Genomic DNA, 22,893 nt, shown 5'->3' with positions numbered 1-22,893 from the left:
TGCTCTCATTAAAATGATAGTTTAGCAGATATTCGAGCAGTGATGTTCCTAAGCTTGCTGGGGAAGAATACAATAAATCGACATTTGTTTCATTTTAAAAACAAGAAAACAACTAGCCTAAATGAGCGCTATTGCATTAAGACGTACAGGCAGGGAAGCGACACAAACAACCCAATGCATCTCTTTTTTTTTTTTTTTTTTTAAATAGCAAAAATGACGTGTCTTCTGCAGAGAAGGGAAACATTAATACATCTCACTGTGCTAGTGGTTAGTAAAGTCAGAGCGTGGTCAGGAGCGCGATAGGGGGAACAGCCTTGCGCAGTGGCTACAATGTATACATGATGCACTGAACATCAAGACTCACCGCAACGTCGGCTCAGATTGAAAGTGACGTCAGTGAAGACTGTGTATACTGTATGTAAGAAAACTCTGCCACAACTTGACAATCATTTCAATTGTGTGTTTCATTGTTTTATTATTGTTATTATTAGACTATTATTGTTATTGGTAATGGTAACGGTAAACATCCGTCAAAATGACCGACAGCCTTCAGATTTTTCCGTCATAGCTAAAAAAAAATCCGTCAGTGACGGACAATTGTCGGTTAACACGACCTATGCTCAGCGGTTCCAGTTAGGCATTCCCCAGAGATTGTTCACATGTTTTGGTTTCCAAAAACAAACTTAAACACAATTGATTGTTTATTTAAATAACTTGGCACTTATAAAATGATCGGAGCAGACTTTGCTGTGTTTGGAAGGCTGATAATCCTTGCGGTTGATTCTCGCAAGCCATAGATTTCTCCTTTGTATGCTGAGTTTGTTTGCTCGCCTTCGTGCTCCCGTACAGTGGGAATTCCATAAAAGCTCCGCTTGACCATCATTTCACCTATTACGACAGCCGTGAATACAACAGGTGTGCACCATTGCTAGCTTTAAATAGCCTGCTTGGGTTCTTTTGAAGACTTTGTACTCGCGCGTTACAATGTATGCTCAGCTTGACCTGCAAGATGGCCGCCAATGGAGGTCGACCGATAATCGGCCTGGCCGATATTCTGCATTTTTAGGGTTATTGGTATCGGCCATAATTTCCACTGATATGCCGATAACATGCCTTTTTGCAGCCATTTCGTTCCTAACGCGACTGTCACTGCTCGTCCTTTCCTGCACTCGCCTCTCTGAGTTCAAGAACACGGTCCCGCCCACCACAACATCTGATTTGTTTGGCACAAGCGATATAGCCAATCAACACGTGTAGCTAACCGCTGTGAACTGTTTCAAGCCGCCCCCTCACTCCGACTTCCGTTCTCTGAACAGACTCTTAAAGGAGCAGCCGCTCCTTTTAACATGCAGAGCAACTGTGCTTCCTTCACTACAATATAATCCTCCTAAATCGGGAATATTAGGCTTGGGCATTAAAAGCATTAGAATGTAGGTGATTACTTGTTAAGTTGTTACATAATAGGGAGTGATGGCCTACTTTGTTTGATTTTTACTTTTTAAAAAAATGCTGCAGGCAGCTCCTTACACTTGATTTGTTATTTAAAAACTACTTGAAGTTGGTAAGTCTTACTTAGTTCTTAGTGTAAAAGAATCCAGAGTGTATTTTCATTTATTTTCCACTGAAAATGGTGAGCTGTAATATAGTAGGGAGTGATTTTTTTTTTTTTTTTTTTAATTGGTGAATATTTATTAGGGCCCGAGCCCTATAGGGCGAAGGCCCTATTGTTCTTGTAAGAGTTCACTATTATTAGGGCCCGAGCCCTATGGGCGAAGGCCCTATTGTTCTTGTAAGAGTTCACTATTATTATTCTTCCGTCTTCTTCTTCTTCTTCTTCTTTATTTTTCTCCGCTGTTGGGCCATTTTCGGGGCACTTGCCATGGGCGAAAACGCACGAAATTTGGCACCAGTTCCGAGAATTGCCACCGCTACTCAGAACCAGAAGCCCAAACTTGGCCGGGGCTCAGGGCCTCTATAGCGCCCCCTAAGTCGTTGTGATTTTGGCCTCCCAGTTTAAGGTGCCTGGGTGCCATGTAGTTTGTAGTAGTGGCATGCCATTTGGTACGCATATGTATCTCACTAAGCCGGACAAAAATGTAATGCCAATGCATTAGCCACGCCCAACAGGAAGTGAGGTAATTTCACTTTTGTGCGAAATGCATGGCCACGAAGACGGCGCAACTCCTCCTAGACCGTTCATAGGAATGTCACCAAAATTGATACACATCATCTACAGACATGGCTGACAAAAGTTACTAAATACGTTTCATGTAGGATAAACCGTTCAGAAGTTATACGTCAATCAATTTTCGATGCAAAATTTTACATGCTTAAAAATTCATAACAAATCTTCTGATTGCTCGAAACTGCTCATACTTCACACGCAAATCACTCATTGGGCTTCTGACATGTTACCCAATTTCTGTGATTTTTCGCCACTGGGGGCGCTATTTTTGGGCAAAAAATCCAATCTTTCCTCAAATTTGGTCAAACTTCACGGCCACCCTCTTACTACCCCCCATGTCATGTGTACCTCATTTTGGGAATTTTCATCCATGGGGGGCGCTGTTTTTGGCCGACGCAATTGCTCCAAAACGGGTTTTTGGTAAATAATTCCATAATGCTTTTCCTTCACACCACTACCTTGTGACAGTACGTTGCTGTTGTGGACACTTATTTTTCCAACTCATAATCGCTCATGTACAGCATTGCGCCACCTACTGACATGGGAAAAACCAAAAAATTTATTCTTCAAAAATCTATATCTCATCTTCTATTTACTCAATTGTCATCAAACTTCATATGCAAACTCTTCATAGCTCACCTGACATATACGCCAAATTTTGTGCACTTTCGCCCCTGGGGGTGCTGGTTATGGCACAAATGATATTGCAGCTTCTGATTTGTCAAACTTGGCAAGCAAACACTTTTCAAGACCCTTATTGGGGCGCTTGCCATGGTCGACAACGCACGAAATTTGGCTCCTTTTTCTTAGACTGCCACCGCTACTGAGAACCAGAAGCCCAGATCCAGGCGGGCCTCAGGGCCTCTATAGCGCCCCCCGAGCACCGTCCAGTGCGAGACCCTATTGTTACCATGTGTCCAATTCTGTGCTTTGTCGCCATTGTGGGAGTAATGTCTCTTGCCGAAGAAGCTGTGGAAGGTATTTCGCGGGGACGCATGCCCCCGCCCCCCTTGGCCGCTGGCGCGAGGGCCCGTCGAGGCCGCTTGCGGCTTTAATTATTCTTCCGTCTTCTTCTTCTTCTTCTTTATTTTTCTCCGCTGTTGGGCCATTTTCGGGGCGCTTGCCATGGGCGAAAACGCACGAAATTTGGCGCCAGTTCCGAGAATTGCCACCGCTACTCAGAACCAAAAGCCCAAACTTGGCCGGGGCTCAGGGCCTCTATAGCGCCCCCTAAGTCGTTGTGATTTTGGTCTCCCGCATTAAGGTGCCTGGTTGCCATGTAGTTTGTAGTAGTCACATGCCATTTGGTACGCATATGTATCTCACTAAGCCGGACAAAAATGTAATGCCAATGCATTAGCCACGCCCAACAGGAAGTGAGGTAATTTCACTTTTGTGCGAAATGCATGGCCACGAAGACGGCGCAACTCCTCCTAGACCGTTCATAGGAATGTCACCAAAATTGATACACATCATCTACAGACATGGCTGACAAAAGTTACTAAATACGTTTCACGTAGGATAAACCGGTCAGAAGTTATACGTCAATCAATTTTCGATGCAAAATTTTACATGCTTAAAAATTCATAACAAATCTTCTGATTGCTCAAAACTGCTCATACTTCACACGCAAATCACTCATTGGGCTTCTGACATGTTACCCAATTTCTTTGATATTTCGCCACTGGGGGCGCTATTTTTGGGCAAAAATTCCAATCTTTCCTCAAATTTGGTCAAACTTCACGGCCACCCTCTTACTACCTCCCATGTCATGTATACCACGTTTTGGAAATTTTCGTCCATGGGGGGCGCTGTTTTTGGCCGACGCAATTGCTCCAAAACGGGTTTTTGGTAAATAATTCCATAATGCTTTTCCTTCACACCACTACCTTGTGATAGTACGTTGCTGTTGTAGACACTTATTTTTCCAACTCATAATCGCTCATGTACAGCATAGCGCCACCTACTGACATGGGAAAAACAAAAAAATTTATTCTTCAAAAATCTATATCTCATCTTATATTTACTCAATTGTCATCAAACTTCATAAGCAAACTATTCATAGCTCACCTGACGTCTACGCCAAATTTTGTGCACTTTCGCCCCTGGGGGTGCTGGTTATGGCAAAAATGATATTGCAGCTTCTGATTTGTCAAACTTGGCAAGCACACTCTTTACAAGACCCTTATTGGGGCGCTTGCCATGGTCGACAACGCACGAAATTTGGCTCCTTTTTCTTAGACTGCCACCGCTACTGAGAACCAGAAGCCCAGATCCAGGCGGGCCTCAGGGCCTCTATAGCGCCCCCTAACTCGTTGTGATTTTGGCCTCCCGCATTAAGGTGCCTGGTTGCCATGTGGTTTGTAGTAGTGGCATGCCATTTGGTACGCATATGTATCTCACTAAGCCGGACAAAAATGTAATGCCAATGCATTAGCCACGCCCAACAGGAAGTGAGGTAATTTCACTTTTGTGCGAAATGCATGGCCACGAAGACGGCGCAACTCCTCCTAGACCGTTCATAGGAATGTCACCAAAATTGATACACATCATCTACAGACATGGCTGACAAAAGTTACTAAATACGTTTCACGTAGCATAAACCGTTCAGAAGTTATGCGTCAATCAATTTTCAATGCAAAATTTTACATGCTTAAAAATTCATAAATCTTTTAATTGCTCAAAACTGCTCATACTTCACACGCAAATCACTCATTGGGCTTCTGACATGTTACCCAATTTCTGTGATATTTCGCCACTGGGGGCGCTATTTTTGGGCAAAAATTCCAATCTTTCCTCAAATTTGGTCAAACTTCACGGCCACCCTCTTACTACCTCCCATGTCATGTATACCACATTTTGGGAATTTTCGTCCATGGGGGGCGCTGTTTTTGGCCGACGCAATTGCTCCAAAACGGGTTTTTGGTAAATAATTCCATAATGCTTTTCCTTCACACCACTACCTTGTGATAGTGCGTTGCTGTTGTAGACACTTATTTTTCCATTTCATAATCACTCATGTACAGCATAGCGCCACCTACTGACATGGGAAAAACCAAAAAATTTATTCTTCAAAAATCTATATCTCATCTTCTCTTTACTCAATTGTCATCAAACTTCATACGCAAACTCTTCATAGCTCACCTGACATGTACGCCAAATTTTGTGCACTTTCGCCCCTGGGGGTTATTATTATTATTTTTCTGTCGCTTTTGACCTTATTTGAGGCATTTCCCCATGCACGAAAACTCATGAAATTTGATACACACATCAGTCATTTTAACCGCTTCTCAGCCACAGACGTTTGGCCCCGGGCGTGGCCCAGGGACTTCATAGCGCCCCCTAATTGAAACAAATCTCTTCAGAACTTATGGCCAGAACCTTACTCAGAACCCTTAGATCAGTTCAAAAATGACATGAATCATGACAGTTGTCCTAGCAACACACACACACACACACTGCAGACACAGGGAAGCTAAGATGACTTAAGATTACAGCGTGAGATGGAGATAAGGAGGAGACACATGTATAGTTTTGTACATATAAATGTACATTTTCACACCACAGAAACACACACACACACATACTTTAGTGTTTGTCTGTCTGTCTCTCATCCGTCAAGCAGTCATGGCATTTGCAACATGCACATCACCTTTGAACATTTGATGAATATATGACATGTGACTGTTTTGTTGGGTGGCGGAATGTCCTGGGTTGCGGAACCACATGGGCGAGGGCCCGTCAAGGCCGCTAGCGGCTTTAATTTTATTTTATTCTAACTAATGTTTGACTTTATTGTACAAATGCTGCTGGCATCTCCCTGCACAAAATTTCATGTTTAATTTTACAATTAAACATACATTTCATGGATATGAAGGTCTGTGTCAGTGTGTGCTATGTTTAATTTCATGTGAATTATAATGTTTACATTTATCGGTTGCACATATCGGTTATCGGCATCCCAATTCCATAATAATCGGTATCGGTATCGGCCCTGAAAAAACATATCGGTCGATCCCTAATGTGAAAACTATCTATAGGGGACTACATGGGTGGCAAAATGTAGTGTTTTTTATTTTATTTTTTTTCTTCTTGCCATGGAAGTGCACTTGTATACTGAGGAGGAAGCCATTTGCATTACAGCTGTGAATGAGGATTCAAAATGGCGGTTCGGCTTGATTTTCCCTTTCGGGCGCTCTCGTTTTCTGTTAGAATTTGGTAAAGAAAAAAATTATTTACCAGCTTAAGGTCGGTCCGTATGGTGAAATACCGTGACCTCGGCCTTGAATACCAACCTCGGCCCAGAGGGCCTCGGTATTTCACGATACGGACCTCCCAGCTGGCAAATAACATGCATACACATTAATTTTTTTTTGAGGGGGCTTTTTTTTTTAAATAAAGTTTGAAGGTGCATTGTGTCAGTGCCAGTTTGAAACTAAGCTATGTTGGAGAAAGCTTTCTAAAAGTTACTGTATGTTCTCACCGTTTACAATGGCATGGTCTGCCATCTCATCTACAAGCTCGGTATTTCACGATACGGACCTCCCAGCTGGCAAATAACATGCATACACATTAATTTTTTTTTGAGGGGGCTTTTTTTTTTAAATAAAGTTTGAAGGTGCATTGTGTCAGTGCCAGTTTGAAACTAAGCTATGTTGGAGAAAGCTTTCTAAAAGTTACTGTATGTTCTCACCGTTTACAATGGCATGGTCTGCCATCTCATCTACAAGCTTGTTTTTTGGCTTCTTTTTGGTTTCTGGTTGCACTTTAACCCCAAAGGGGAAATTTAAGTGAAAACAAAATAAAGATAAAACTTGTTTTGAGTCATTTTTGTCATCTGTAGTTTGATTTTTAATAGGGGGGAAAATCGATGAAAATCTGATTTTTTGTGAAAAAATTGAAGATTTTTTTTTTTTAATGCCATATCGCCTAGCTCTAGTAGATGGCCTTTCAGATTTTAAGTTTGGTCATAAAGAATTTTTTCCCTGACACCCAATTATTTTTATTTAGTGGACCGAAAGCTGTTGAATTCAAATCACAGACTTCCAATCTTTTTTTTTTTTTTTAAATTAGAACAATTAATGAATTTAGGGCCATGTGGCCCTATAGTCTCTGCTATTTCCTGCTTCACCATGATCCAATTAAAGATAGTACGTTATGCATCACGTGGCAGGCTTTCCCCGGTCGTGTAAGGCATTGTGGGATACAAATTTGAAACGGGAGAGGAAAAACAAAGGACATGAGTGAAACATGAAAGACCAACTACAGTAACGGAAAGCAAGAAGAAAAGATGTTGCGTTGCAAAGGAAAGGAAACGCAGGACCAAACTAATAAATATCGGTGGTTAGTGAGAACCTTGGTGTGATCAGCTGTTCGTTTAGCAACAGAATGATGTAACAGTCAGTGCACGGTCAAGGTAAACCTGGAGATGGCAGTAATGCAACACTGTGGATGCTAGTTGCCGTAAAACCCAGAAGAAGCAGCAGCAGGTAAATCTGTGCATGCGCACGCAGACTTCCCCTGTCTGCTTGACTGTGCAAAACAAGCAATTTCATGCACTTTATTTGCTAGGGAATTCCCTCAAGGTAAATAACTTCTCAGCCACAGTATAGCCTGGGGTTGTGTGTGGGTTTTTTTTTTTTTTTGGAGATATTGTAGAAATAAACACATCACAATGATCAAATTTCAGAGGGAGCTAATGTAAATTTAACCGATTTTTATGAAATTGAAAGGCCATATAGGTTTAATGTGAGTAACTGGCCTGTTGGATAGAAAAAAATAGATGTTGAATACTTTATTTTCCTGACTGTCAAATCACATCCAAACATTTTTCCACTAGCCTTCTGGTTTGTCCACATGATCTTTAGCAAACTGCAAACAAGCAGCAATGTTCTTTTTGGAGAGCAGTGGCTTTCTCCTTGCAACCCTGCCACGCACACAATTATTGCTCAGTGTTCTCCTGATGGTGGATTCATGAACATTTAGCTAATGTGAGAGAGGCCTTCAGTTGCTTAGAAGTTACCCTGGGGTCCTTTGTGACCTCACCGACTATTACACGCCTTGCTCTTGGAGTGATCTTTGTTGGTCGACCACTCCTGGGGAGGGTAACAATGGTCTTGAATTTCCTCCATTTGTACACAATCTGTCTGACTGTGGATTGGTGGAGTCCAAACTCTTTAGAGATGGTTTTGTAACCTTTTCCAGCCTGATGAGCATCAACAACGCTTTTTCTGAGGTCCTCAGAAATCTCCTTTGTTCGTGCCATGATACACTTCCACAAACATGCGTTGTGAAGATCAGACTTTGATAGATCCCTGTTCTTTAAATAAAACAGGGTGCCCACTCACACCTGATTGTCATCCCATTGATTGAAAACACCTGACTCTAATTTCACCTTCAAATTAACTGCTAATCCTAGAGGGTCACATACTTTTGCCACTCACAGATATGTAATATTGGATCATTTTCCTCAATAAATAAATGACCAAGTATAATATTTTTGTCTCATTTGTTTAACTGGGTTCTCTTTATCTACTTTTATGACTTGCGTGAAAATCTGATAATCTTTTAGGTCGTATTTATGCAGAAATATAGAAAATTCTAAAGGGTTCACAAACTTTCAAGCACCTCTGTAAATTTATTTGTTGTAAAAATTTGTCAAGATGTTATTTACCTGAAGAAATAATGATAGCTGTCTCGTGTATGTTCTCCACTAATGTGTTTTCGTGACTACAAATTTATAAAACATTCATTACAGTTTACTTCTGTACTCTTCTGTAATTCCATAACAGCTGCAGATTATTTATATTCTCAGCTTTGGCAGTGCCAAGTCTGCGTCCCAAACAACATATGAGCAGACTAAATAGTTTTAAAGAAAAATGCACATTTGCCTGCACAAAAACAATGCATGTCTTTTTAATTTAATTTGAGGGGATTCTCTAGCAAATGATGCGCATGAAATTGCCCGAGGAAGTCCATGTGCGCATGCGCAGGTTTACCTTGCACTGACAGTTGCATCATTTTATCGCTAAACCTGCTGATCACACCGAGGTGCTCACCGACCGCCGATATTTATTAGTTTGGTCCTGCATTTGCTTTCCTTCACAATATAATGTCTTTTCTCACTTTCTGTTACTGTAGTTGGTCTTTCACGTTTCATTTGCACACTCACGTCCTCAGTTTTCCTGTTCTGTTTCAAATGTGTATCCCACAATGCCTTGCGTGAACAGGGAAAGCCCACCACTTGACGCATGACGTGGCGTCTTTGTATTGAGTCATGGTGAGGCAGGCAAAAATAGCAGAGAATTTAGGGCCACGTGGCCGTAAATTAATTAATTGTTCTATTATTTAAAAAAAAAAAAATTGGGAATCTGTGATTTGAATTCAGTAGCTTTCGGTCCACTAAACAGAAATAATTGGTTGTCCAGGAAAATTCTTTTTATGACCTACACTTAAAATCTGAAAAGCAGTCTATCTTTTTAAGGTTTTTTTTTTTTTTTGGGGGGGGGGGAATTGGTGCTTTGCAGGGGTTCTCCTTGCAATATGCGTACGGTCTTGAGTTGTGCAGTGATGTAGTACGCCAGGGCAAGAATAATAAAGAATGACTTGATGGGTAATTAACATTATTGTCCATCATAAACCATGACCTACTTCTTGGTCATGAAAAAAGGCTCTTTGTATTTTTTGGAAAAAAAAAAACAAAAACCCGGCATTGCTCTTTTGTGTGGTGCGCAGAGAATCAAAGCGCTTCCATGTGTCTGCTCCCGAGGGTGCGCTGGCTTCAATGGGCTGGACCGGCTGACCTCGGTGTTGGAGCAGGGCAGCTGCCAGGCCTTTCACTATCCTGTGCTAGCAGGCTTATGCCCCCCGTGCCCTGCTTTACTCCCTGGGTTTAGGCTAATGAGTGGAGATGCTGGTTGTGTTTTAATGCCTGCCTCTGCTGAGGTGCACTAATTAAGATGGCACTTAGGAGATTTTCCACAGCGTCTGGACCATTTACGCAAGGTCAAAACAGCAGCAGTCTCATTGGAAGAGGTTGAGGTTTGAGGCATGAGCTCTGGGTTTTTTTCCAGTGTGCCAAGCGAGGGGGAAGTCTGTGTGGTTTAGGGTTTTATGTGACATACACGCAGGAGGAATTTCAAGGCTTGTAGTCGTGGGGGGTGTTTTTTTTTTTTTTCCTCTCTCCTCCTTTGTTTGGAGGATCATCCAAATAATGGCCATGTGCAAATAATTCAGAACCCTTCAGTCTGCAGTGAATTTAAGTTTAGTTTTGCTTAGAAAGGGTGAGAGATTTATTTGGGTGTCTCTTTTTGCATGATGATCATAAACCTAAGCATAACCAACCCATAAACCGACTCAAGGGTTGTGACTCACTGTTATGAAAAAGCTCGCATGCTATGAAGGAAAAATGTGCATCATGCCAACATATTTTAGACTTGTAAATTTCATGAGCATTTTCTCTACTGTGAAGAAATTTCAATTCGTGCATGTCTCTGTTCTTTCGACGGTCTCAAGATTTTTTTTTTTTGGGAATATTATATGGGTTATTCTGTCATTGCTTCTTTTTTCTAGCCATGTCTCAGCGATTTTTATTTAAAAAAAAAAAAAAGTTCTAGTAAGTGGTGTTTCACTCTGGTTGTATGGTTGTGCACCTTTGCCTGAAGTGGGGCCCCTCATGCTTGTTCCCTTCTATTTTAGGAGCAGTGAGGGCATGGTGCCTAAAACTCAAGGTTGTTTGTGGGAGTAGGTTGCAGCCACAAGTTGGCACGAGGCACGCTGACAATTCTGTGACTTGTTTACAACTCAGACTGGGTGGAGCAAGGGAAGGGAAAGCATAGAAGAGAGGGTTACTACCCTTAGGCCCACAGGAGAATCGGAATTCCTTGTGAGCCATTCCTCCATTTGGCTGGCAGTTGCGAAAACAATTCCGCAGCATTGGTGCGCTGACTCACACTGCTGTAATCTGAGCCGCTGTGTGTAGGACAGAAGTAGGAGGTGGGCCAGACAGCCTGGTCAGCATGAACTACAGACCAGTGTCTGTTCCACAGCGCTGGGTGTGCTAATTGGAACACAGACCCTTTTTCCTTTCACTCTTCTGCAATAAAATAAATATTACCATTGTGCTTTCCCCCCTGAAGGTTTGATTGTATGATTTGCAGTTTATGATTGTGTGTTAGTCTCTGATCATTGCTTTCATAAAGGAGAAAATAGGACGTTTAAGGCTGAAAAGTGAGCGCAGAATGGGTTTAATAATGACTGGGGGGGGGACTATTCAAACGAGCCAAGGAGGTATGACATGATGAGACGTCAGTAGTTTTATTTAATCATGGTGTTCTCCAACACATGCCTGGAGCGAGGGTTTCTTTACCTGGTTTGATGGTGTGTCGTGAACTAACTGCCTCAATGTATTTTATTTCCCTGCAGATTTGACCTGGAATCTGCTGAGGCGCTTGGGCTCCAATCTGAAGGAGCTTCCGCGCTTGCCTCCAGTCTTTGCCCAATCTCCATCTGCTCCATCCATCATGACCTCGGAGCTGGAGAGCAGTTTAACCTCCATGGACTGGCTGCCACAGTTGACCATGCGGGCAGCCATCCAAAAGGCTGATGCCCAGAGCGCCCATGGCCCAGGCATGGCTAAGAAGAGTGCCCTGCTTGACCCAAACACTACGCTGGACCAGGAGGAGGTACAGCAGCACAAAGATGGAAAGCCACCATACAGCTACGCCAGCCTCATTACGTTTGCCATCAACAGCTCTCCAAAGAAGAAAATGACCCTGAGCGAAATCTACCAGTGGATCTGTGACAATTTCCCCTACTACAGGGAGGCCGGCAGCGGCTGGAAGGTAAGAGCAGCGGGTGCCAAGGATTTATTTATTTATTTTTGTTTGTTTCTGCCCATCAAGACACATTTGCATGCATGCAAGTGGCAGTCACTCCACTTAAATTCAATCAGTGCGCCAAATCAGCCTAGAATTCATGCAGGAGGAGACGACCAAGGTTAATGTGTGAAATTATCATTTCTTATTCTGTCAGAATGCTATGCAGGGAATTATTTTGCAAATATAAGGTAGAAAATGATTCGCAAGCATCACTTTGATTTTGTGGAGGAAGCAGTTCTGATCTGGTTTTGAATGTTAATATTTAAGTGGTTTTTTTTTTTGTTGTTTTTCAAACAGGGAAAACAGAGGCTTTTTTTTTTTTCCAGGCAGAAATGTGAGCACTGAAAGTGTTGATATTCAAAGAAGCAGACCTATCTGAAATGAGCCTCAGACAAAATCACCTATTCATGGATTGTATTATTCATGCCAGATGCCTTGATAGAAGTCCATTATGCAAGAGGGTGCTATTGCTGTGTCATCTCAAGTAGCATGTGATATACAGAGATGAAGCCATGCTGATTGCCTTTTAAAGAGCGGAGATGGAAATTGATATTAGAATGAGCTTTCCAATCAGTTGACATTTATTGCCAATAGAATCTCTGCTGTGGCTTCATTGCAGTCAAAGCAATATGCATGTGGTTCATATCCGTGAGAGACGTGTCGTGTGCATGTCGGAGCATGTTTTCACCTCCCTCACGTTTCCCTTTGCAGTGAGGCAGATGTTTACATCAGTCTGTGCAAAGCTATACAAGCATATAGTTCACTGATCACCCAGACACTCCTGCCTTAATTTCTTGATTTGTTTCATGATTTTATTTGTTCATTTGATAAACCCGGAATCAAAGCCTCCAATTAAATACTTGCTGAAATTGCAACATGCAGCAGGCTTTTTTTTTTTGGGAAGGGGGAAGAGAGGACCTTTTTCTCATGAAAAGTTCTTGGAGTCATATTTTAGGAAATGGGAAATGAAATTATACTTGCTTTTGAAAAGATTTGTAATTTCCAAGGGGTCTGTTTTGGGTTCAGGAGGTATTAATGCTCTTGAAGATTTGGACTGCCAAATTGCTGCACTGGGTTATATTGGTTGCTCCTCTTTCATTCTCTCGTTGCACACGTGGGTTCGTAGTACAATCTGGAAAAAATGCTGGGTAAGTTCAGTTTCACTGCTGCGCCTTAATGCTTTGTGTGACATCTGCCCCTTTTTGTCCTTGGCCTGCGTTTTGAACCAGCACAACAAATGGATTTCTGCATTTTATGTATGCAGAAGGATATTGCCCTGACTTGTTCAAGCACCTTTAACTGATCGAATGTGACCCAAGACGACAGAGCACCTCACATTTATTAGCATTGTTGTGGTCAGAGAAAGAAATTCTGCTTGTTCACAGACTGATCTTGATGACCATATTCAATTTTGTGCGTTATGGATTGTGACTGTGTGAATAGTGGCTGTACCAAAAACAAGGTAGTGTTGTTCAAAATGGTAAATAAATGTGTTCACATTTTAGATCTGTGTTTTCAAGGAGACTTGAGTAATACTTATTTATTAGACCTCGTTCATCAATTTGCGAACCCCGCCACCTCTACTTAATCCTGTATGTCGACGTAGTGGCTGTATTTTAACTGAAGGTGGCAGAAGTGAAAGGTAAAGGTGCACCGATCTCCCTCTCCGAAGGCTTTTAGCTGTGCAGTATGAGACAGACAGAGCCGCTATGGTGTCTGCCTGTATAATGCGAGTGTGGTTCAGACAGAGGCAGAGTACAGCTCGTCAGACTGGAGACACTGACACTGCACTTGGGCTGTATTGCAGGGAATACTATGATTGATGTACATTTTATAGAAGAGTAGGATGAGATGCTGTCACAGAAAAGAGGGTCTGAACCCTTCGTATCTGTTAGGGACTTTGTCTTGGTGCTGTGCAGTGTTATTTATGCAGTCACACATACATCATGCATGTGGTTGGGATGAATGTAGGTCGGCATGCAGTCACCGCTCTGCTGTTCCCCTGGAGATGTCGGCAGCAGGAATTTACAACCCAGTGCACGCACGCGTCTGTTCTCTATGATAATGCAGTCTATGCTAGAGAGATGAGACTGGGCTAATCCGGATGGCAGCAGTTCATTTAATCATCTCAAAAGAGCACCATTAGCCAGAACTTATAAGAAATATCAGTAAGCAATGTCAATTGGAAGATAATTCATCAAGGGCAAAAATCATCATTGCAGTTTGGGGATGGAGATGTATCCGAGTCCCCAGTGTTCAAGTCTGAGTCAAGTCCAAGTTATTAAAGGAAATTTCGAGTCGAGTTCACTATTGATCCAAGTTGAGTCCGAGAACAAGAGTCCAACCGTGCCATTTGACAGTGGCTGTTGCTGCCGCCTTTATGTGAAACAGTCTCTGCTACTGCGTTGGACTAACGTTACTGCTTGAGTGCCCCATTTTAGTTAATAGGCTACGGATTAAAAAGCTTGTTCATCGCTCAGCGAGCCCCACCCACTATCAACAGGGCAAATAATATGAGAGAGGGTTAACACTAGCTAGTTCATCGGTCAGCAAGCCCCGCTATCAACAAAGCAATGAACTTAAGCTGTGTTCACATATACCGGTACGATAGTGGTATAACTGTATCGATACAAAGTATACCGGAACAGTTTAGTGCATCTGTCCACACTAGCGAGAAATGTTTGCGATTTTCTTTCACGGTAGTTGAAATGTGCGTGCGTGAAATGTTTCCGTGGTTACCGAGTAAATTCCTTCCGAGAATATGGCGGATGAAACAACGTGTGTGTGCTTTTTGTTGTCAGTGTACAGTCTGTATTTCTGGCGGTCATTTATTCAGTCGAATTGTATAAAACGCGCGAGGCAGTTGAGAAAGAACCAAAGAAAACGAGTCTCCGTTCTTCACTATTTTATTCAGCGAAGACATCGATTGAGGTGTGTGACTTTGCGCATGCGCATTATATTTGTATCAATACAGAGCCGCTTCATCTGTCCACACTACAGCGAAGCGCTACAGTACCGATACTGTACCGGTACGAAACCCATACATTTGTGGGTTTCGTACCGATAGTGTTATACCGCTGCAGTACCGGTATAGTTGCTAGTGTGGACAGGTGTTGCGGTACAAAAGTAGTATCGTATCGGTACAAAATCCCTAGTGTGGACAGGGTAATAGTGTGTCACTTAGTTCTCTGGGTGGAGTCTTGCCAAATGACAATTGAAGTTCAAGGTTGTCCCTATCTTCTCCTCGATAGTTCTTCAACGTATGGAATGACATGGCAGTGCATTTTTTTTTTTTTTTTTTTCCCCCCCCCACTGCACGAGAAGTCTGTATAAGCAAAGCGGACTATCATAGGGGCGTTCTCTCCAGGCATTTTAGCGCTGTTAACATTAGTTTGTTCCTAAACATGACGTATGAACAGGTGAATATGCATTCTCTTGCACAAAATTAGTATAAAAATTAATGTCGATTATAAATATCGAGTGGCAAATTATGGCATACTACCAAAAAAAGGAAAAAAAAAAATCGGAGACGTCGTCTCCAATTTACGAGTCCGAATGCAGTTAACGCATGAGTCTGAGTCTTCAATGCTGAAGTCAAGTCCGAGTCCTGGACTCAAGTACTACAAGCCTGATATCTTTGTTTTTAAAATAAACATGGACATGAGTGTTTTACTGGGAAATACGCCACTTGTATTTTTCATACAAACTACATCCAAGATAGTGATATTTAAATAATATTGGCTGGCTTTGGGTGGTATATCGGATATATTCCATTCAGCTAGCATGATATTGAAGGAGTGGAAGATGAGTTCAGGATCATGCTAGCTGAATGGAATGTCTGTAAGACCACGAAAAATGCCATTATTATAATACTACATGCACTTCATATCAGCATTCTCGAAGGCAAACACTAGTTTACTCCCAACTCGGGGCTGTTTGTGAGGCAGTCCAGTTAGCTTCCAGCTGGCATAGCAGTAGTGTTAAGAGAAAGCCAACGCGAGCTTGCCTGCGACTCGGTGCCATTAGTGTGGCAGTCCCGTTACCGTCTCGCTGGTGTTGCTTGTGCAGGCCAGTGCTAGCGCAGTCAGGCAAATTTATTTATTTTTTCCTCCCCTTGTCTCATTTACTTAGTTACTTTTAAAACCAATGACAACTACACAGAACGGAGCATTCTGACAGCCAAAATTCTCTCAATCTTCTGCGTTTAACAAAGCAAACCTTGTAGCCATGTTTGTTTACAAACTGTCACAGTTGCTTGCTAGCACGGAAGTTTTACATCTCTGACGTGTCTCTCTCTCTTCCAGTTTTTCGATGTCCGTTGATGTGTTTTTCTCTTGGAAATATGTATGAATATATATAATTTAGTTTTGGTAGCCTTTTGGGTGTTCAGCATGTTCTGTATATGGAGAATAAGCAATACGGTGATACTGCATGCCATCAATAAACTCGCTAGAAGGGAATAGAATGTTTTTGTTTCATGGAAAAAGTGGCCTGTAATGTATGATGTTTTTTACCAGCTGAGAGGTCCGCATCGTTTAAAAAAAAAAAAAAAAAAAAAAAAAAAAATATATATATATATATATATATATATATATACACACACACACACACACACACACACAAACACGAAGACTGAGGTCTTGAAAGTCCTGACTCAGGTCCTTTGCGCCGAGGTCAGTATTCAAGGCCGAGGTCACAGTATTTCACCATACGGACCAACCTTAAGCTGGTAAATATTTAATTTTTTCTTTACCAAATTCTAACAAAAAACGATCGCGCCTGAAAGGGAAAACCGAGCCGCCATTTTGAATCCTCATTCACGCCTGTAATGCAAATTGTTTCCTCCTCGGGATACAAGTGCACTTCCATGGCAGGAAAAAAAACTACATTTTGCCGCCTATGTAGTCCCCTATTTATACAAAATTGAGTCATTCAGGATTCAGCCATGTTTTTGCTCAGCTTTAGCAACAGTTACAGGTTTTTAGCTTTCTGCTGAAATGTTTTATTTCTTCTTCCTCAGGGTAGTAAAACTCGCTTTCGCTGTGAACACTGTCGTAATCACTATCCATGCTGTAAAATTAATGCTATTCTCCTGAGAAATATGAAAATAAATGTTGACAAAAATTGCTACCATGTTTGTTGTTGTGAACAAGCAAGTCGCCAGAGGTCCGTAGCTGGGGTCCGTATCGTAGGATACGGACCTGCTCGCCAGCCAATCAGAGCGCAGGATTTGATGGAAACCGGACCGCGAAAAAAGTAATTCCTGATATTTCACTCTGTCGTCACGCCCAGTGTTTTCCTGCTGACTAGACATGTGTTGTCAAAATGGCAAACGAGTTCAAACTTAATTCTCTTGATTAACTTGCGTTTTGTGGCAATGTCAATAATTATAATAATAATAATAATAATAATAATAAATGTTGGCTTGAAGATATGAAGTTTATCATCTCGTGTTGAAAAATATTTCACTCGTTTGCTTCACTCACTCATGAAGAAAAATATTTAAAAAAATGCACGCACATGCATGCACTATTTATTCAAAGATAAACTTCATATCTTCACGCCACTAATGTAATATCCTCTCTCTCTCTGTCCATCTGTCGATACATACACTCCAGCTTGCAGTTAGATTCCTTGGATAGGTGTTTATTGTAGCCTCCTCAGTGCTGTCTGCTAAAGACTGAGGATGTAAGTATCAGTATCAGTCAGATCATACTTCTGCAGAGCTCTTGGTTGCCACTGGTGCAAGATCTGCATCAGAAAGCTAAACCAAGGAGTAAAATGGGCAATTTTTTTTTTTTTTAATTATAAAAAGAGGTGGTTCTTTGATTGAAAATGACTTGTTTAATGTGGCATAAGCACCAGAATTCATCTTGCTGTTTTCAGATTATAAAAAGAGCACAGTGCCATCATCTGTTTTCATACAGAATGACATACAGACCTCAAGACAAAAGGCAAGCTTGTATTTTCCACATCTGTATAGCAAAATGAGCGAGACCTGTTTTTGTTGATTGTGGAGCTTCGTATGTGAGACATGTTGCTACGGGTTTTTTTTTTTTTTTTGAAAGAAAGTGTAAATGAGCTCAATTTGGCTGCTCTCAGGTTAACAGAGTCTCCCTTACCAGTCAGCTCCACTCGTTGCTGAAGATGTTTGTTTAGCAGGAATTGAGTATCTGCTCCTGTGAGTTTAAAAGAATTTGGGCCTTGTGGTGGCTGCTCCTAATGTCACCTGGCTCCAGGTTTCCATCACTTCAGTTGTCGTCTTCGTCCAAGTGTCTGTGGCCCTGTACTGTATGTACCCCTGCAGCTACACTGCAACTTAAAGGCATCCTCAGAAATTTGAAACCTCTACATAAAACGCTTGCAAATGTGACTACTTGCCATGGCTTGATGGTTAGAGAAGCAGCTTTGGGACCAAAAGTTTGCCGTTCGATTCCCTGCACCGGCAGGAATGGCTGAAGTGCCCTCAAGCAAGGCACCTTAACCCCCAAATACTCCCCAGGCTGTCCTGGGTACAGTATGTTGTACGTCGCTCTGGAGAAGAGCGTCTGCTCAATGCCTGTAATGTAAAATGCTGCTGGAGCACGAGCCATAATCTTATCTTATGCAGGCTGAAAATGTGGAGCTGTGGCACAGATCATGCCATGAACATGTTCGCAGCTCCCTGGGACTATAAAGCAGCATTTTTCTCAAGCATCTGCAACACTGTAATTGCTGATGAGTGTTTTGGGTCATTCATACCTGCACTCGATCCAATCTTGGCCTCATGAATTTTCCAGTCGTGATTGCCTGTCCCAGAAATGGACTCTCGGCAATGGTTTTTCCATAAATGAGAGACGCCAGAAGAAATCCTAAACATTTCTTTGCATGGTATCAGAATGTTTTTAAAATGTTTAATATGCCTGAGGTGGTGGTAGTTAATTTTGAGTATTTCTCAGTGGAAGAAAGGAGAATAATGCATGTGCTCAACAAACATTGCCGCTATTACCGCTGACGCTGACCTTTTAAGCTCAGGCTAAAGGATAAATGCTGTTACTGAGCCTGAATCTGCTGCAGATTTGAAGTAGTGGCTTCAGTAAGATGCTGGACTGAGCTTTTTGATCTCATGAAATGCAAATAGCCAAAACCCAAAACTGATCAAAGGCTACTTCCTCCATTGGGCAGCCAGCAGAGGAATGGCAGCCTGGGGCATTCAGCTATTTTTCTATTTTGTGATTTGGGGAGCTGCTGCACCCCCTATGGGCATTATTCACTTTGGAGATAATGTTCCTGCTCATAAGTAATGGAAAAGTCAAGTCGTTGCAGTTATTTAAATGTCTGCAGCGGTTCAGGTGAGGGTGTTGTGGTTTCTCCTATCTCTCAGCCCCAGCTTTAGTCTCAGGATGTAAAAACCTCTCCTATTTCCCCCGTCTGTTCCTCCAGTCTGGATCATCGTTACGCTGTTAAGAAAGCATTTGGATTTTTAACCGTTCTGCTGATTTAATAATATATTTAAAAAAATAGGTGAGATACAGTACATGTTTAGAGTTGGCCCATTTGCTTTTTCCCCACGTCTGAAAATGTGGCCACTTTACAGAACATCAGATAGTCATTTGAAATCTGCTGCACAATTATTAAGTGGTGTGGTTTGTTGAATATTTTTAGCACTGCAGTCTCTTTCTTTCTCCCTCCAGATTGCTTTTAATTGTGGTAGCAGAAGTAGCTGTGTTGGTGGTAGGAGTGGTGTGATTCACGCGGCAGCCAGTTTGATCCCGCTGTGAGACAGGCTTATAAGGCAGGAAGCGGAAGCTCCTGCCGCTCAGCCGCCCACCAGCCTCACCTTGCCCCAGCCCACTCGTGCCCCGACACTCGTTCACTCACTCAGAGTAGGTGGTCACAGAGCTGCTGTGTGCCAGGTACGCTTGGCAAGTTTACCAGCTTGCTGTGCACAGAGTGAGGAGCTGACATGGACAAGCTGATGTGGTGGCTTCAAATCCTGTGTTCAGCAGCACAATTCGGCCGTTTTATTTCACTGTGATAGTTTTTACGCTTTCTTTCTTTTCCTTTTCTTTCCCCTCATCCCCCTTTGTGGTCCCTACGAAAGGGAATGAATCCTAATCTTGAATCTAAACCAGTGTGTTTTATAAAGAATGAGTCCAATTGCTGTTCATTTCAGTGACTGGTCTCCTTGGGCATCAGGTGTGTGTCTGTAGTATGACTGTCATATGCTGAGAGTTTTAGAATGGTATTTGAGTAATTGTGTGTGTGGGGGGGATATTTTTATTTTTTTTTGTGCAATTATGGAAAAATAAGGTGTGATACTTGGGTCCTCCTGTGCCTTTTGGCTCCTTGGGCAGCAAGTTTCTGCCACTTAGATTTGTCAGCCGCAGCTGCTTCAGCCTTCTCCCGGGGATGTTCGTTCTCTTTCGGTCCTCCTGGAAAGTCCTCCTCCATGTGATCTTTGGCCTTCCCCTCCTTCTCTTGCTGACTGGCGGTGTCCATGTTATGGCTGTTTTTGCATGGTGGTGGTCTGGCAGGCGTAAGATGTGGCCTGCGAGCCGTAGTCTTTGTGTTGGCGCATGTTAAATAATTTAAACGCTGACATTCTAATGTTTAGGTTTCATATTCCTGCAGCATAATACTGTACTGAAGAAATAACTAGCAAGTTTAGTGAAGATTGTGATCGTTTTTCCATTACTAGTCTTGTGTATAAAAGGGATGTGCAAAAGTATGTATTTTCAAAATTGACGAGTTGACTCAAGGAAGCAGTGTATAGCCCCCGGTCTACAGCCATCGGCTGTCATGTTTGAGCTTGGAACAAAATGACTACTGTAAATAGTCTAGCTAGTGGCGTTAACAGTGGTGTGAATGAATTGTGCTTATATTGAAGCAGAATGCTTTATGACCAGACTCGAGAGACCTGAATGATTCTCTACAGCGTGTATTGTAATCCTGTGTGCTGTTCTCAACCAACTTCGAAGATGTTTACCTCGTTGAACTGTCATTGTGTTGTTCAAGGCCATTTTGCAGTTCACTCAATGTCACCTGCACAGTATTTATATCTTCTGGTTAGTTTCAGTGTATTTAATAACTCAAGACAGGATGTGAAGTACAGAAATGGTGCATGTTTTTATTTGCTCACTTATGGGCAGACTGAGATAATCGCCTCCATGAAGCCCTGCCTGTGGTTTTGTCTTAAATTTGGGGTGTTTGAAATACAGATGTTATACGAAATCCCATTTTGAACATGTCTTAACATTCCACAGGTTTCTCACTGTTTATAATTTGACACAGTCAGATGCATAATTTGCTACTGTGCCAGAAACTACAGAAATTGTGCCACTGCAGTGACAAATTTTGTAATGGAGTTGATCAGTGTCGATCTGATTTTGATTTGTGTACTGTTTTCTGGTTTATGGTTTTGGGTCATGCACTGGGAACAGGTCTGACTTACTGCCAGCAATGTGAACCAGACTCCTGCTCCGTTCATACAGGGACCGGACAGCCCTTAGCAAAGAGCCCCGAACCCCATACTCCCGAAGCACCCCCCACAGAATACCACGAGGGACATGGTCGAATGCCTTCTCCAGATCCACAAAGCACATGTGGACTGGTTGGGCAAACTCCCATGAACCCTCGAGCACCCTATGAAGGGTATAGAGCTGGTCCAGTGTTCCGCGACCAGGATGCCAGCCAGGGGCCGGAAGGAATCCTGTTTGGGAACCACAGGATTTCATCTCTGCTTTTTGCGGATGATGTCCTGTTGGCTTCTTCAAACCAGGACCTTCAGCATGCACTGAGGCGGTTTGCAGTCGAATGTGAAGCGGCTGGGATGAGAATCAGCACCTCCAAGTCCGAGGCCATGGTTCTCGACCGGAAAAGGGTGGCTTGCCCTCTCCAGGTTGGTGGAGAAGTCCTGCCTCAAGTGGAGGAGTTTAAGTATCTCGGCATCTTGTTCACAAGTGAGGGAAGGATGGAACGTGAGATCGACAGGCGGATCGGTGCAGCCTCCGCAGTGATGCAGTCGCTTTACCGGTCCGTCGTGGTGAAGGAGCTGAGCCAAAAGGCGAAGCTCTCAATTTACCGGTCGATCTACGTTCCGACTCTCACCTATGGTCATGAGCTTTGGGTAATGACCAAAAGAACAAGATCGCGGATACAAGCGGCCGAAATGAGTTTCCTTTGCAGGGTGGCTGGGCGCTCCCTTAGGGTGAGAAGCACAGTCACTTGGGAGGAGCTCGGAGTAGAGCCGCTGCTCCTCCACATCGAGAGGAATCAGCTGAGGTGGCTTGGGCATCTTTTTCGGATGCCTCCCTGGGGAGGTGTTCCAGGCATGTCCCCCTGGGAGGAGGCCCTGGGGAAGACCCAGGACACGCTGGGGGGGGGGACCATGTCTCTCGGTTGGCCTGGGAACGCTTCGGTGTTCTTCCCAAGGAGCTGGCCAAGGTGTCTGGGGAAAGGGAAGTTTGGGCTTCCATGCTCAGACTGCTGCCTCCGCGACCCGGCCCCGGATAAAGCGGAAGAAGATGAGACGAGACGGGTTTTGGGTCATCATGTCGTTGATTTAAGCAGGGAATAGTTCATGACAGGCCATGCCATAAGATGATCTACATCAGGTTATCGTGATATGAGACAACATGAAGCAAGTCCTGTAACATTACAGCCCCAAGGTTTTATTCCTTTTAATGATTTGCCAATAATTATTATAGTTTTTTTTTAAATTTATGAATAAGCAAGTCGTCCTTTTGATTTGTTCAGTTACCTTTAACGTTCTGCAACATCTGTGAAACAAGTGGATTCCTGTTATCTGCATATCAGCGATGAATAGTCTTTCTACACCAGCTTGTCTTT

General features: G+C 42.7%; 1 protein-coding gene across 2 annotated transcripts in view; it reads left to right on the top strand.

Annotated features, from left to right (window-relative positions):
• foxj3 (forkhead box J3) overlaps positions 1 to 22,893 on the top strand; it is a 225,488-nt gene that overhangs the window by 75,081 nt on the left and 127,514 nt on the right. For both annotated transcript variants that reach the window (XM_060910583.1, XM_060910582.1), the window contains one exon: positions 11,609 to 12,027. In XM_060910583.1, coding sequence (XP_060766566.1) covers positions 11,707 to 12,027 — 321 coding nt within the window. In that variant the 5' untranslated portion in view covers positions 11,609 to 11,706. The remainder of the gene's footprint in view (positions 1 to 11,608; positions 12,028 to 22,893) is intronic.

The sequence above is a fragment of the Neoarius graeffei genome, chromosome 26 (genome assembly GCF_027579695.1).
Source record: "Neoarius graeffei isolate fNeoGra1 chromosome 26, fNeoGra1.pri, whole genome shotgun sequence".
NCBI lineage: Eukaryota > Metazoa > Chordata > Actinopteri > Siluriformes > Ariidae > Neoarius > Neoarius graeffei.
This window is presented reverse-complemented; position numbering and strand designations above follow the sequence as displayed.